At 44.4% G+C, this 13,989-nt stretch overlaps 1 protein-coding gene across 2 annotated transcripts in view; it reads left to right on the top strand.

The window, feature by feature from the left end:
* Window positions 1-409: 409 nt before the first annotated feature.
* ADAP1 (ArfGAP with dual PH domains 1) overlaps window positions 410-13,989 on the top strand; it is a 113,291-nt gene continuing 99,711 nt past the window's right edge. For both annotated transcript variants that reach the window (XM_061600470.1, XM_061600471.1), the window contains exons 1-3: window positions 410-809; window positions 8,468-8,598; window positions 11,605-11,696. In XM_061600470.1, the coding sequence (XP_061456454.1) occupies window positions 725-809; window positions 8,468-8,598; window positions 11,605-11,696 (308 nt within the window). In that variant the 5' untranslated portion in view covers window positions 410-724. The remainder of the gene's footprint in view (window positions 810-8,467; window positions 8,599-11,604; window positions 11,697-13,989) is intronic.

Genomic DNA, 13,989 nt, shown 5'->3' with positions numbered 1-13,989 from the left:
CATGTGGTATGAGTAGGTTTGCGTGCTTGCTTTAGCAGGTTTGCGTGCTTGCTTTTTGTAAGGAAACCTATAACTCCTTCTGGGAGGAGGGGCGGGATATAAATTTAATAAATAAAAAAAATAGTTAGGGCGTCTGCCGGATTTGCAGCTAAGTAAAGTCACAGCAGCCTTGCCAAGAAAGAAAGAAAGAAAGAAACTAGTTTTAGCAACCTTAACCTAAACTCCCAATATCGAGGACTCCGCTTCTTCAATTTTTAGGATACTCGCGCGTAGGAAGCCGCGGCGGCCACTAGGGGTCGCCCTTGGGCCAAACTCTGTCCTTAGGAGAGATGGGATGGAAGCGGGCGGGCGAGCGGGGGGGGGGGAGAGTTGGATGAATTTTCTTTTTTTCTCTCTTATGAAAGGCAGAATGCTCGCTCCGGCTGGAGGAATGCGGAACCTTCCCCCGTGCAAAGCGGTCTTGCCGGCGTCGCTGTTGCCGGCGCCTTTGGAGAAGAGATGCTGAACGGAGGGCGGGCGAAAGGACACCACCCTGCCATCCCCCCACCCCACCCCACCCCTAAGTCCTGCTAGCCCCCCCGCCCCACAGAGCAGGGTGGTGGCGGCGGCGGCGTCCTAAATGAAGCATCTCTTCCCAATCTCCAATCCTTCCCTCTCCTCCCTCCTGGCTTGTAAGTAGAAGCTCCCCCCGATCAGCAAAGATCGCTGAGGAACACCCCCCCCCATGGCGAAAGAGAAGAGCAAGAAGGCTTTGCTGGGCTTGCTCCAGCAGGAGGGCAACGACGCGTGTGCGGACTGCGAGGCGCCCGGTAAGGGGGCAGGGTGGGCGGCTCCTTCCTCGGGGTGCCGATCGGAGTGAGGAGGGGAGGGAGGATGCATGCCCTTGCTTCTCGCATGTGCTTTGCTTCTGTTGCACGCAGCCCCCCTCCCGGAAAAGCAGCCCCCCTTTGGCTCTGCCTCCCCAAATAGCTCTGGGGCTCAGAAAGGCTAAATGGGTCTCTTCCCCCCCCATGTTGCTGAGCCTTGCAGGGTTGTGGAGTAGTGAGTGAAGGAAGGCCCCTCTCACCCCCCCCCCCGGTTTCTTCATCCGCTTTCTGAGCTCCTCTTTGTGACCTCTTGTGAGGCTGTTGCAAGACTCGGGAAAGAGGAACTGGTCGCCAGGGGAGGGGAAGAGTCCTGGTGCTGCGGCTGCTGGGGAGGGGTATTTGGAGCCCAGTATGGACCCCCCCCCATACCCTCCCGGGAGAAAAAGAGGCACCACCCTTATAAAAGAGTCTAGAGAGAGAGAGAGAGAGAGAGAAGTGGCTGGTCACTGTTTCTTTTAGCCTAACCTACCTCACGGGGTTGTTGTGAGGTTAAAATGGGAGAGGCCACCTTGAGCTCCTTGGGGGAAAGGTGGGAAAGCAATGTAATAACAATAAAAAGTTCTTTATTACAATCAATAACCAGCACAGAAAGCATTCAAAAACAGCACAAACCATATCATATTGTATCCACTGCTGATCCTACTTGGAATGAACCCATTGAAATGAATGGACTGAAGTTAGCCATGCCTGTTCATTTCAGTGGGTCTACTCTGAGTAGGGCTAGGATTGGATGCAACTGATGTACGCGTATATGGGGGGGTGATCTTATGCAAACTTAAATGATAAATGAGATCACCCCCCTCCTTTGGGGAGGGAAAATATATTCTTTCATGAGAGTCAAGAGCTGCCTTCACCATGCTGGGTTTTCCCCACCCAAGGAGAGTGTTGGGTGTCAGCTGAGGTTGCCAACTTGTGCTGGGGAAGGAAACCTTGCTTCTCTAGCTCCTGTGCTTATCAGTGGTTTGAATCTGCTGAAATCAGTAGGCACAGCCGTCTGCAGCATGGAAAGATTGCCCTTTTCTGCTGTGGAGGCACGCTTGGCAGTGTTGAAGTCGCAGGAGCATTTAAAAAAACCCTTGGCAACCTTCCTGCCGATGGGAAAAGATGGGATCCTCCCAACGAGGAGAGATGGGGAGATGTCTCTCTACTCAGTACCCCCTCCCCATTTTCTCTCTCTCTCTGGCTTGAGTTGATGTCATACTAGATGCTACTTTGGGACTGGAGCTGGGCGTCTGCTGCAGTGCAGATGGGCATCCCTAACAGCAGCTGGTGAACGGGGTGCCTACCTAAATTAGGGATGAGAGGGAGGAGCTGATAGGCTGAAGGGGTCAGATCTTGCAAGATCAAAACAACACGACAGAGAAAACAAAAGGGAGAGGAAAGATCGGGCTGGACCAAAATAAACCTGTTCAGCTGTTTTACACCGGGATGGAAAGTTCTGTCAGTTTCGGTTCGCTCCATTTCTCACCTTTCCATCCTTAAATTCAGTTCTCCACATTTCTGCAGCAATTTGTGATTTTTTTTAAGTCCTCATGAAAATTCTCCAGCATTTTAGCGTGCATTTCTCATAATAAACACATTTTGTAGGCAGTTTTGACTAATGTACACATTTTTGTCATCGTATAATGCTTTTTTGCATGCTATTTTCACTCATATTCATTTTTATGCACACTTTCTCTTAATATATGCATTTTTGTAAGCATTGTTTGGTTGGCGAACTACATCGCAAAATGCAAATGTCAAAGGATGGCTGGGATTCAATTCTCATATTCTTTCGGAAAGTGCAAATTTGATAGATTTGGTTTGAAATGCAAACTGAATCTAATTTCTTGACCACCCCTATTGGTCACATTGTTGCCCTTGTAGAACTCAGCAAGGAGGAGGATGGGGACAGAATACTGGCTCTGCCTGTCACTGGCTCTGCTCTCTCCTGCTGTTGGACCCCCCACCTTTTCCCCTATCAGTCCAATGAGCACTATCCCTGTTGGGGCTGGGAGAGACCCCTGCCTGAAATTCAGGACTGCTGCTGCCAGTCAGCATAAACAATACAAAGCTGGATGGATTAATGGTCTGACTCAGTATAAGGCAGCTTCCAATGTTCCTGACTGTCCACTCTGACTGGCAGCAGCTCTGCCGGGTTTCAGGAGGAGATGAGCCTTTTTCAACTTGGCTACTTGACCCTTTTAATTGGAGGTGCTGGGGGTTAACCTTGGGGGCCCTTTTCATCTGTCATGTGTGCAATCATACATTCCCCCTCCCCTCAAAGGAATCCTGGGTACCGCAGTTTACCCTTGCTACAATTTCCAGCACCCTTAGCAAGCAACAGTTCCCAGGAATCTTGAGCATGGGGCCAATGTGCTTTAAAGATATGGTGCAGCCTAACTGTATGTCTTCTGTAATATTTTCGTCGTTGTGCCTTGTCTCCTTATAAAACTATTAGAAGGCTCTTTCTTTTCCTTTTTTCTTTTTCCTGGCTTCACCGCCAGGCGTTCCTTTGCCAGCAAACATTACTTTTCTGTGCCCATTTTGTTGGCAGTGACCTCTGCCAGACACATGATATTCTGGACTTTGGTCCACATCTTGAATGCGTGTGTGTGCTTAAAAAAACAAATGCAAATAAGAACTTATCTTCTCAGAGCCACCTGGCCACCCTATGATTGGCTTGCCTTTTTTAAAAAAACCTTACCATCCAAAGCTTGCTGTTTATCTTTTTTTACAATGCAAATTACACTGTCATAAGAACAATACAATTACTCAGAATTGTTTCTTTAGGGCAGGGATGGGGAACCTTTTTCAGCCCAAGGGCCACTTTCCCTTCCGGGCAGTCTTCTGAGGACCTCATGCCAATGGTGGGCGGGGCCAGAGGCAAAAGTGGGTGGAACTAACATGACTATGACCATTGTCCAGTAGGCTGGTTCTGCCCTCTCTGTCCTCCATCCAGGCGGGCAGGAAGCATTCTCAAGAGTTCAAGGGCACTTTCCAGCCAGGCGAAGCAGGGCCGGTGAGGGGTGTGGTCTGGGGAGGAAGGCCTGAAGGGCCGCCCTTGAGCCCAGAGCTTGAGAGTCCCTCCTCCTGCCTCTGGAAAAGACCATCGCTTGGTGCTTGCGCAAATGCTTTGCATGCGGGAGGTCCTTGGTTCACTCTCTGCCATCACCAGGTAGGGCTGCAAAAGACATCCTGCCGGAAACCTTGGAGATCTGCTGTCTGTCAGAGCAGACGATTCGTTTTCTCCCAGTTCTATCTGGATATATCATGAGAATTCATAGGGACACTGTAAGAATCCTGATGGATAGCTCAGTGGCAGAGCATCTGCTTTGCATGCAGATGTTCCCAGGTTCGATCCCCAGCATATCCAGGTAGGGCGGAGAATGTCCCCTTCCTGAAACCCTGGAGAGCTGTTTCCAGTCAGTGTAGACAAGACTGAGCCACATGGATCAGTGGTGTGACTCAGTATAAGGCACCTTCCTGTGTTCTGTAGTATTGGGCCTGCTCAGTCCTCGTGGGGTCATTTTCCATTTGGGTTTTTTGTGTGTGCGTTTGTTGTTATTTTAGTCACTTTATTAATTATTTATTTAACTCAGAACCTCTGTTTATCTTGTTCTCTTTTTTTACAGATAACATTTATCCAAAATACGCACAAAGGACAATATTAAATGTGCAAAATGTATACATTTTGCAAAGCTTAAGAGGTTAAATAGAACAAAATAATGAATATATTTATATATGTGAAAATGCAAAACTATAAGCTTTATGAGATGCAGAATAGACATAAAACGTTAAATATAAAATGATAACATCAACAAATTTATACTCAAAAGTTATTAATACGAAGGCATTTTAACCTTTATCCGTAATTCATTTACATTAGTGTTTTACAATCACACTGATTTATATTCATATTCCACATTCCAGTGTATGACAAATGGACTCCATCTCTCATTATATAGTAAGAAAGATAAGAAATTTGTATCCTGACCTTCCTTGCCCCCACAAGAGGTAGTGATGACCGCCAACTTGGATGACTTTAAAAGAGGATTAGACAAATTCAGGGAGGAGAAGGCTATGAATGGCTAGTAGCCACAACGGCTATGCTCTGTCTCTACAGTCGGAAGCAGCATATACCAGTTGTTGGAAAGAGCAGGAAAGGAGAGTGCTCTTGCTTTTGGGCTTCCCAATGGGGCATCTGATTGGCCACTGTGAGAACGGGATGCTGGACGAGATGGACCACTGGGCTGATCCAGCTGGCTCTTCTTATATTTCTGTGTCCGATTCGTAGCAACATGAAATTCCTGTTCCAAACAGGAATTCAGGACCTGCGGAATAAAAATGGCACTTGTTTACCCAGATATTTGTAAGCTCAGAAATTGGAATTCTGGTCAGTAGCCGGAACCCATCCGGTTCAGGAGCCTGTTCTTCTGAGTTAATTACCTCGGCAATTCCTCTTGCATTGGCTTGTTAGCGTTTTCTGGGACTAATAATGTTTTAGAACATATTCATTATCTTCTGTGTTCTGAACACTGTTTGAATTCTGCCAGCAGAGGTGGGAGTTCCCCTTAAGCAGGAGCGTCAAAGCTTGGTGACTCCTTTTCATAATCAGTCACTGCAAAATTGGGGTCCTGAGCTTGAAAATGTTTCAGGGGCACAAAAGAACGATCGTGTTGGCATGGTGATCTTAGGGCGGAAGAAGGGACATTAAGCTGATTAACCTCATGCAGAAGTGACAAGGGCCAGCATTTCCATACCCGCTCGAAAATGAAACAAGATGATCTGTTTTTACAGGACTATTTCATATAGAAAGATTTTACTAAAAAAAAAAAAGGTAGCAGTACATATCATTGCACAGTGAAATTCCTTGGCAGCTTCTGTCTCCCAGGGTCCTTCTGCACTATACATTTAAAGCAGTATTATACCCCTTTAAAGAGTTACGGCTTCCTGCAGACAGTCCGGGGAGCTCTCGTTCAGGGTGCTGAGGGCTGAGAGGAGACCCCTATTCTCCTCACAGAGCTACTATTCCTAGAGTTCCCTACTGGATCAGGTCAGTGGCCCATCTAGTCCACCATCCAGTTTTCACAGTGGCCATCTGCATGCCTATGGGAAGGATATGGGCACAAGAGTACTCTCCCTTCCTGCAGTTTCTAGCAACTGGTATTCAGAGACATACCATGTGGAGGCAGGGCTTAGCCATTGTGGCTATGCTCTGGGATGGATTGTTAAGCCATGCTGGGAATTGTAGCTCTTAGCAGGGTAGTTCTTAGGGGTGGAAGAGTCTTGTCAGTTTCAGTTATCTCAGTCTTCCAAATTTAAATTCAATTCTCCACATTTCTGCAACATTGTGATTAAAAAAAAAGCTCATGAAAATTCTTCAGCATTTTAGTGTGAATTTCTCCTAATAAACACACTTTTGTATGCCGTTTTGACTAATGTAACATTTTTGCAATTTCTTTTAATATAATCCATTTTGTAGGCACTAAAGTACACATTTGTGTAAGTCATTTCTTGCCATATAATGCATTTTTGCATGTTATTTTCACTCACATATTCATTTTTATGTACACTTTCCCCCAATATATGCATTTTTGTAGACATTGTTTGGTTGAAGAACTGCATCACAAAATTTGGATAAGTGTGAATTTTGAAGTACAACTGTGTTTTGTTTCTCATATTGTTTCAGAAAGTGTGATTTGACACGTTTGGCTTTAAATGCAAACTGAATTGAATGTCTCCCCCATACGTGGTAGTTCTGCGAGGGGAATAGCCAGCCTGCCCTGGGCCCCGGGCCCCTTCACTCCCCTTCCGCGATCTGTGGCAGGAGTGCGGATTGCAGGACAGGAGCTTCTGATCCCCCCGCTTCACCTACCTTTCTCTGCTGTTTTTTGTGGCTGTGTGCACTGCTCATGCAGGGTTGCCATCAATCGAGATGGTGGCCAAGGCTTCCATAAGGGGCTGAAGCCTTTGCTGCCATCTTGGTTGGTGCGCATTGCTGCCATCAACCAAGATGGCAGCAGAGGCTTCAGCCCCTTTCGGAAACCTCGGCCGCCATCTTGATTGAGGCAACCCTGCGCGCACTGCAAAAAACAGCAGATAAAAAGTTAGGTGAAGTGAGGGGATGGTGGGTGGCTCAGAAGCTCCTCCTGTCCTGCAATCCGCGGCTCCTGCCCCGGATCGCGGAAGGGGAGCGGTAGCTCCAGGGGCCCTCGGGCCAGTGCCCCATCTGGCCGCCCTTTAGAACCGGCCCTGGGAATAGGGGTCTCCTAACAACTCCCAGCACCCTTCACAAATGACAGTTCCCAGAATTCTTTGGAGGAAACCATGACTGTTTAAAGTGGCATGACACTGCTTAAAATGTGTAGTGCAGATGAAGCCTAAGACAGTGACTAACAATGCAATCATATATATGTCTACTTGTAAGTAAGTCCCTTTGAGTTCATGGGGCTTACTTCCAGGTAATTTAGCATAGTGTTGCAACCTAAGGGTGTTAACTGGAGCCAAGAAGTCCCTGATTCAAATTTTAACTCTGCTTTATTCTGTATTTACTCCTGTACCCCTACTGCTATCATCACTGACGGTTGGCCATGCTGAGGAGATCTAACTCAACCCACCCCACTGAAAAACTGAAGGGGGGGATTCCATTTGTTGTTCTGCTCACTTTTGCCTGCTGGCACGTGGCCTGGAGAAGGTTGCTGGGAAGGGAACATGGCCCTGAGCCTGAAAAAAGTTCCCTATCCCTGCAGTAACCCAACCCTGATCTGCCAGCTTTGCAGGCTTGTTTATAAGGATTCATATGATGATGTGTACAAAGCATGAGGTGTTGCTAATATTGTCTTGGATCCTGCTCCTTTGCTAAAAGCTGTTGTCCATACATTGGTAACCTCCAGGCTTTGGACAAGATTACTGTGATGTGCTCTGTGTGGGGCTGCCCTTGAAGTTGGTCTGGAAGCTGCAACCTGGTGCAAAATGTGGTGGCGCGACTACTCACTGGGGGAGGATGCTGCCAACATGCTACCCTGCTGCTGAAAGAATTGCACTGGCTGCCCTTTAGCTATCAGGCCAAGTTCAAAGTGCTGGTTTTGGTTTACAAAGCCCCATGCAGCTTGGGACTGGGATACATGAAAGATTGTCTTAACCCTTCTATACCCAGTCAATCACTGCACTCTGCAGGTGAGGGCCTCCTGCAGATACCATGTTATCAGGAGGTCCATTCTGCACAACACAGGAAATGGATGTTTAGTGTTCTGGCCCTTACCCCTTGGAATTCCTTCCCCTTAAATATTAGTCAGGCGCCATCTCTGTTATCTTTTCAGTGCCTACTAAAGACCTTCCTCTTTCCACAAGTCTTTTAAGCAGAGATCTTACCCAGTTTGCATCTGTGTTGGAATTTTTTTTAATATGTTTTTAAAGTTGATTTTTAAAGTTGTTTTATTTTAATATGTGTTAAAGTAGTTTGTTTTTAATATGTTTTAAAGTGCTTTTAGTGTTTTGTCTGCTGCCCTGGGCCCCTTCTGGGAGGAAGGGCGTGATATTGATTAATTAAATAAAGAAATAGACTTTACATTATAGAGCTGCAGTGGTTTTAATTTATTTGAATTTCCTTTGCCTTCTAGATCCAGACTGGGCATCTCATACTTTAGGAGTGTTCATCTGCTTAAATTGTTCAGGGATCCATCGCAACATCCCACATGCCAGCAAAGTTAAATCTGTCCGTTTGGATGAGTGGGATAATGCACAAGTTGAGGTACGTAAGAGGGAAAGGATGCTGTGTCTTTTAAAATCTGAGAAAGCTGTTTTTTGTTTCTGTTTGTCCTTCAAAAGATATTAATAAGCCTTAAATGTGGCATGGAACAAAATGTTGCAGCGTGCAGTCCAACATTCTAACTAGAGAAGTCAACAAAGAGAGGAAATGCACCCCCTCCCACCAAAGGGCATGTATTTGCATAAAATTTACATGTGGTAGTTTATATGTATGTATGCAAATTCAGAAATAATTATTATAATTTAAATTGAAATTCAGAGATTTTTCCTTAGTGGGGAAGTCTGTGACCAGGTAAGCAGTGTATCTGCTCAGTTTGCAATCCAGGTGCTGGTTTTTTTATTAATTTATTTTAGATTTTAAAAAGTCAACAGGAATCAGGATTATTATAGATCAATAATCACATCCTCTTCCAGTTCAGGCATGCCACATCAATATGTAGACGTTGACATTACCATTAAGCAATCCATATTTCTAGAGGCACTGGTGGAAGTTTCTGTATATATTCTGCCTGTATTGTATTTTTATATTTGTGTTTTTTGTAAGCCGCCACGAGAGTGGTTGTATACTATAGTCAGCAGGGATTTTTCACATTCTGCAATGTTAAATGGAAAATATCCCCCCATGCCATTCTGAGGCTTCCCATAAGCTCATTTCAAAATAAAACCTTGCAAAACTTATAGTTCTGAACTCAGAAACGCTTGCTTAACAACCCTGTCAATTTTCATGGCGATACACAAAACAGTCAGAGAGAATTGAGAGTTCAGTCTAAAAAGAGAAAAAAAACTCAGAGCCCTTTTGGACTTTTTTCTGCGAGTTCTCATAATCTGTTGAAATTCATTAAAAATCAGCCATGTTCACAGAGTACCTGTGATCCTAATACTGACGCTGCCCCATACTCTGACCTTCATCTACTGCAGTTTAAAAGTTAAAAAAATGCCTGGTTGATTTTTAATTAATTTAAGAAATTTTGGCTGGAAACCTATTATAACGCGGGGCATGCTCAGTAAGGACCAACTGTCAGTGTTCTAAAAGCCTCACAGCTGCTGGGCTTGGCTAATCAGAGGGCCACACCCACACCAGACTTGATTTCACTTGAGACAGTCATGGCTTCCCTCAAAGAAGCCTGGGAAGTGTAGTTTGTGAAGGGTGCTGAGAGTTGCTTTGAGAGAAGCCATGATTGGCTTTGAGCCATGGCTTTGAGAGAAGCCATGATAAATTCTTTTAAATTGTTTTAAAAAGATGTGTTTTTAAATTTGTATATTTGTTTTTAATGTTTTTAGTTATTGTAAACTGCCCAGAGAGCTTCGGCTATGGGGCGGTATATAAATACACTAAATAAATAGATAAATAAATAACGATTGTCCAAAGTGTAATAGAGGCCTGGTGTGGATGTGGCCAGGGACAGCTTTGTTTTAAATTTGGGTGGGAGTTAGGGTTGCCAGGTTCAGGGCCTGATCCTGATCCTGTATCTTTAGGAGAAGAGAAAGTCAGCCAAGTGCTGGTGTTCTTGCAACATTGTAATGGGAAAAACCACAAGGTAGAATTCTCCCTCCCCCCTGTCCAACTGTGAAAGATACAGAAGGCGTCTTGGTTGGCAGGCCCAGCCTGGTCAGTTTTACCTATCCTAATCATGATTGCATAGGAGTATATCCGATTCAACTCAATGGCACATGTTACCAAATTCTTCCAAGCTACACAGCAAGTGGATTGGACTGTGAAAGACCAACCCAAATTGTGTTTGCATTTTGACAACTTTGTAGGGCAGTACAATATCTCAGAGAGGAGTTCAGGTCTCCTGCTCCCCTGGTGCATTCACTATAGCTGCCCAATTTCCCTGCTTTTTAAAGTTTGGTAGAAGTGTCTGTGGGCTATAGGTACATTCTTAAACCACAAGGTTTTTTGCCTATTAGTGAATAATAATAACAATAATAATAACAATAACGACAACAACAATAACAACAACAATATGTTATTACTGCTATCTTATATAATAAAGTTCCACCAAACTGCATATAAGATCTGGGTGCTGTCCAGGTGCTGTTGATCAGCAGTTACGAGGCTCTATCTTTAAACTTGCCTTGGACTGAACAGCCCTTCAAACAGAGGACGTCTTCAAAAAGAGGACTGTCCTTCTATAAGCAGGCCACAGGGCCACTTTAACTCTTAACTAATACAGTGCACTGGCAAGATAAGGAGGAAAGAGAAATTCGACCTAGTTTTCTGTAGGCAAAAGTACCTTAAGAGGCACTGCCCTAGTCAGCCAGCCATGGTAGGTAGCTCCATGCTCTAAAAAAACCATCAAGGAAGTTTCATTGAATTATACTGGTCATTTTACAACAAGTGGAACCATATAACTAAATATGCAATATAAATATATAAAGAAAGATGCAGAATTATCCAGTAGTAGTCTTTAATGTAATCTATAGCTTTACAAGGAAATCTGAATTAATCAATTCAAAGCCCCACTTCAAAGGCTGCATCTTCACCATACATTTAAAGCACTTTTTCTCCCCCCAAAGAATCATGGGAATTGTAACTACAATTCCCAGCACCCTTAACAAACTACTTTTTTGGGCTGTGTGTGTAATATATAAGAAATAAAAGAAGTAATAAAAATACTATTAAGATCAATAGGAATATTTAATGTGATGGATGTGTCATCTCCCTATCTTCAGCCACAAATCCAGAGACATGCCACTGATCACCTGAATGAAGCTCTTGGACCACTGGTAGTCCACAGACCACAGTTTGGGAACCCTTGGTATAGAATAAGGGCAGGGAACCTGTGGCCCTCCAGATGTTGCTGGGCTAAAACTCCCATCATCCCTGACCACTTGCTGGGGATGATGTGAGCTGGAGTCTACCAGTTAGAGAACCTCAGGTTCTCAGTTCCTGCTATAAGATTACAGAAGATAGATAGCAAGTTTCTCTCTCCCTCTCTCCCCCTCTCTCTCTCTCTCACCAGACTTTTTTCTTTTTCTTTTGCAGTTTATGGCTTCCTGTGGAAACAATGCCTCAAAAGCAAAATATGAATCAAAAATCCCACCATTTTATTACAAGCCAACTTTTTCTGACTGCCTGTAAGTACCTCCCTACTCTCTCTCTCTCCAATGGTGGGAAAAGGCTTGCATGCAGCTGCACCATCTGTAATTTTTATTTTGCCTGTTCCTGCTGAATTTTTAATTCCTTAGTGGGGCTTGACTTATTAAAAAGGCCCTGAGAATCTTTGTCCTCCGTGGATGCCTTGGGGAGGCCAGTATTGTAGGGGATTTAATGAATAACTTCTACGTCCCTGGCTGTTTTCAGGAGAAATCAATACCTTTGTTTTCCTTTCCTTATATCAGCCATTGGACTGTCTTGCATTATAAAATGCCAGTCTTAAACCAGTTTAAAAACAAAGTAGTGTTTCTTTTAGTTATTTATTTAGACGTTTGTGCAGCACTTTATAAACTCAACAATCAGGTTTGCACATAAAAAGAAGTTCAAGATGGCTTAGCACTAGGGTGGGGAACCTGTGACCCTGAAGATGTTGTTGGACTCCAACTCCCATGAGCCCTAGCCAGCATGGCCAATGGTCAGGGATGATGGTAGCTGTAGTCCAGCAACATCTGGAGGGCTGTAAGTTCTCCACCCCTAGCTTATCATGAATGTGCAAACATGCGGGTTTCTAGAGAGGAGATTGCAGCTGCTTTGCTTCTCCATTCAGCTGCTGTGCTTTTGTGAGCTAAATTATGGTTTGGCCTAGTGTCTGAATCTGGGCGTGTGGTTTAGCTTTCTCCAGGCAAACCATTAGCTGTAACCAAGGTTTGTTCTTGGTTTACAAACTCATGGTTTATCTAGCGGAGACAAACTATGACCCAGGTTCAGGCAATATGCTAAGCCAAACCTTGGCTTAGTTCACAGCAGTGCCCAGGTTCAGGCGATATGCTAAGTCAAAGCATGGCTTAGTTCACAGCAATGCAGCAGACAAGGAGCAAACTGGCCATCATCTCCTCTCTGGAAGCCTCTGTGTTCACTGTGTTCACATGCAAACTGAGCCAAAGCTACTTACAAAAACAAAAAGTTCACCAGCGACATAAAGCCCAGTAAAAATAATCCAAACTACTAACATCAGTTTCATACAAGAAAACAAAGGGCATGAGAAAACAGTTCAGCACAAATGCAAGACGTACATGGGTGTTACAGCTCCTGTGTTCATTCTTTCAGGAGCCACATGATGTAGCTCCACTCCCTGGCATCACGCAACTCCTCTGCTGTATGCAAGGGTGCCAGAACAATGTGAGCAGGGAGGGGCCTTCAGGGGTACAGTTATATGCATGAAGGTTTCCTTGGGATCTGGCACCCTGAATGTGCAGGTGTTGAGAAGGGCCTAGATTAGGGATGCAAGGAGGCAGCCATTTCTATCCCATCCTGTGTTCTCTGCAATCAGCACTGTTTCTGTTCTGCTACAATTCAGCTTCCTCTAAAACCCACATTGTTCATCTTCCCAACTACTATAGCCAAAAGTAACGTAAGTAATTTCGTAACCAGAGGATTTCAGTGGAAGGGAAACAAAAAAAACAAAAACAATTGCAGAAAATAGTGGAATTATTATCATAACATTTGCAGGCAAAAAAAAAAGATAGCAAATAGCACTTGTATTTGCTTGTGTGATTTCCATTCCTGACCTCTAATGAACATGCGAATTGTGGCAATTTCTGGTCCCGTTTCGGTTTCTGATGGAATTCTCTGACATCCTTTGCCTGGATGAGAGAGATGTCAGGGGTGGGCTTGCTTGGCATGGCTTTGCTCCTTGCACGGAGATCTTCCAGTAGGTCCATATCTACCATCTACCCATCCCTGCCATAAGCTAAAGACAAACACAAGCTTAGATGGTTTTAAAATAGGAAGGGAAAAGTTCATCATCTATTAGGGCTCTTAGCCATGATAGCTGAATAGAAGCTATGTGGTCACTGAATGTTTCCCTGGTGGCTGACACCAGCAGCTCTGTTGTGTTCATGCTCTGCTTATGGGCTTCTGCCTGACCAATACTGAAAGCTCTGTCAAACCTCCATGTTAAGAGACAGTATACCATGCTACACCACTTGCTCAACTTATTTGAACTTGCAAATGAAAACAGATTGTTAGAATGCTACCACAGATCTCCAGCCCTCTTTCCTCAAAGGCAAAATGACCCTGCAGAAGTTTCTCTGGCCTGTCTGGTTCTCAGGGGAAAAACAAACGTGGGGCAATATATTTTGTCTTAAGTGAATGATGGTGTTTCATTACCATTCACTGGGCACAGCTAAATGGCCTTTGAGGTATTATTTATTTATTTATTTATTTATTTATTTTTAAAACTTACATACCGCCCGACTAGCAATAGCTCTCTGG

Source organism: Rhineura floridana, chromosome 17, assembly GCF_030035675.1.
Source record: "Rhineura floridana isolate rRhiFlo1 chromosome 17, rRhiFlo1.hap2, whole genome shotgun sequence".
Taxonomy (NCBI): domain Eukaryota; kingdom Metazoa; phylum Chordata; class Lepidosauria; order Squamata; family Rhineuridae; genus Rhineura; species Rhineura floridana.
The sequence above is the reverse complement of the archived record's forward strand: the minus strand, read 5'-3'. Positions and strand labels throughout refer to the sequence as shown.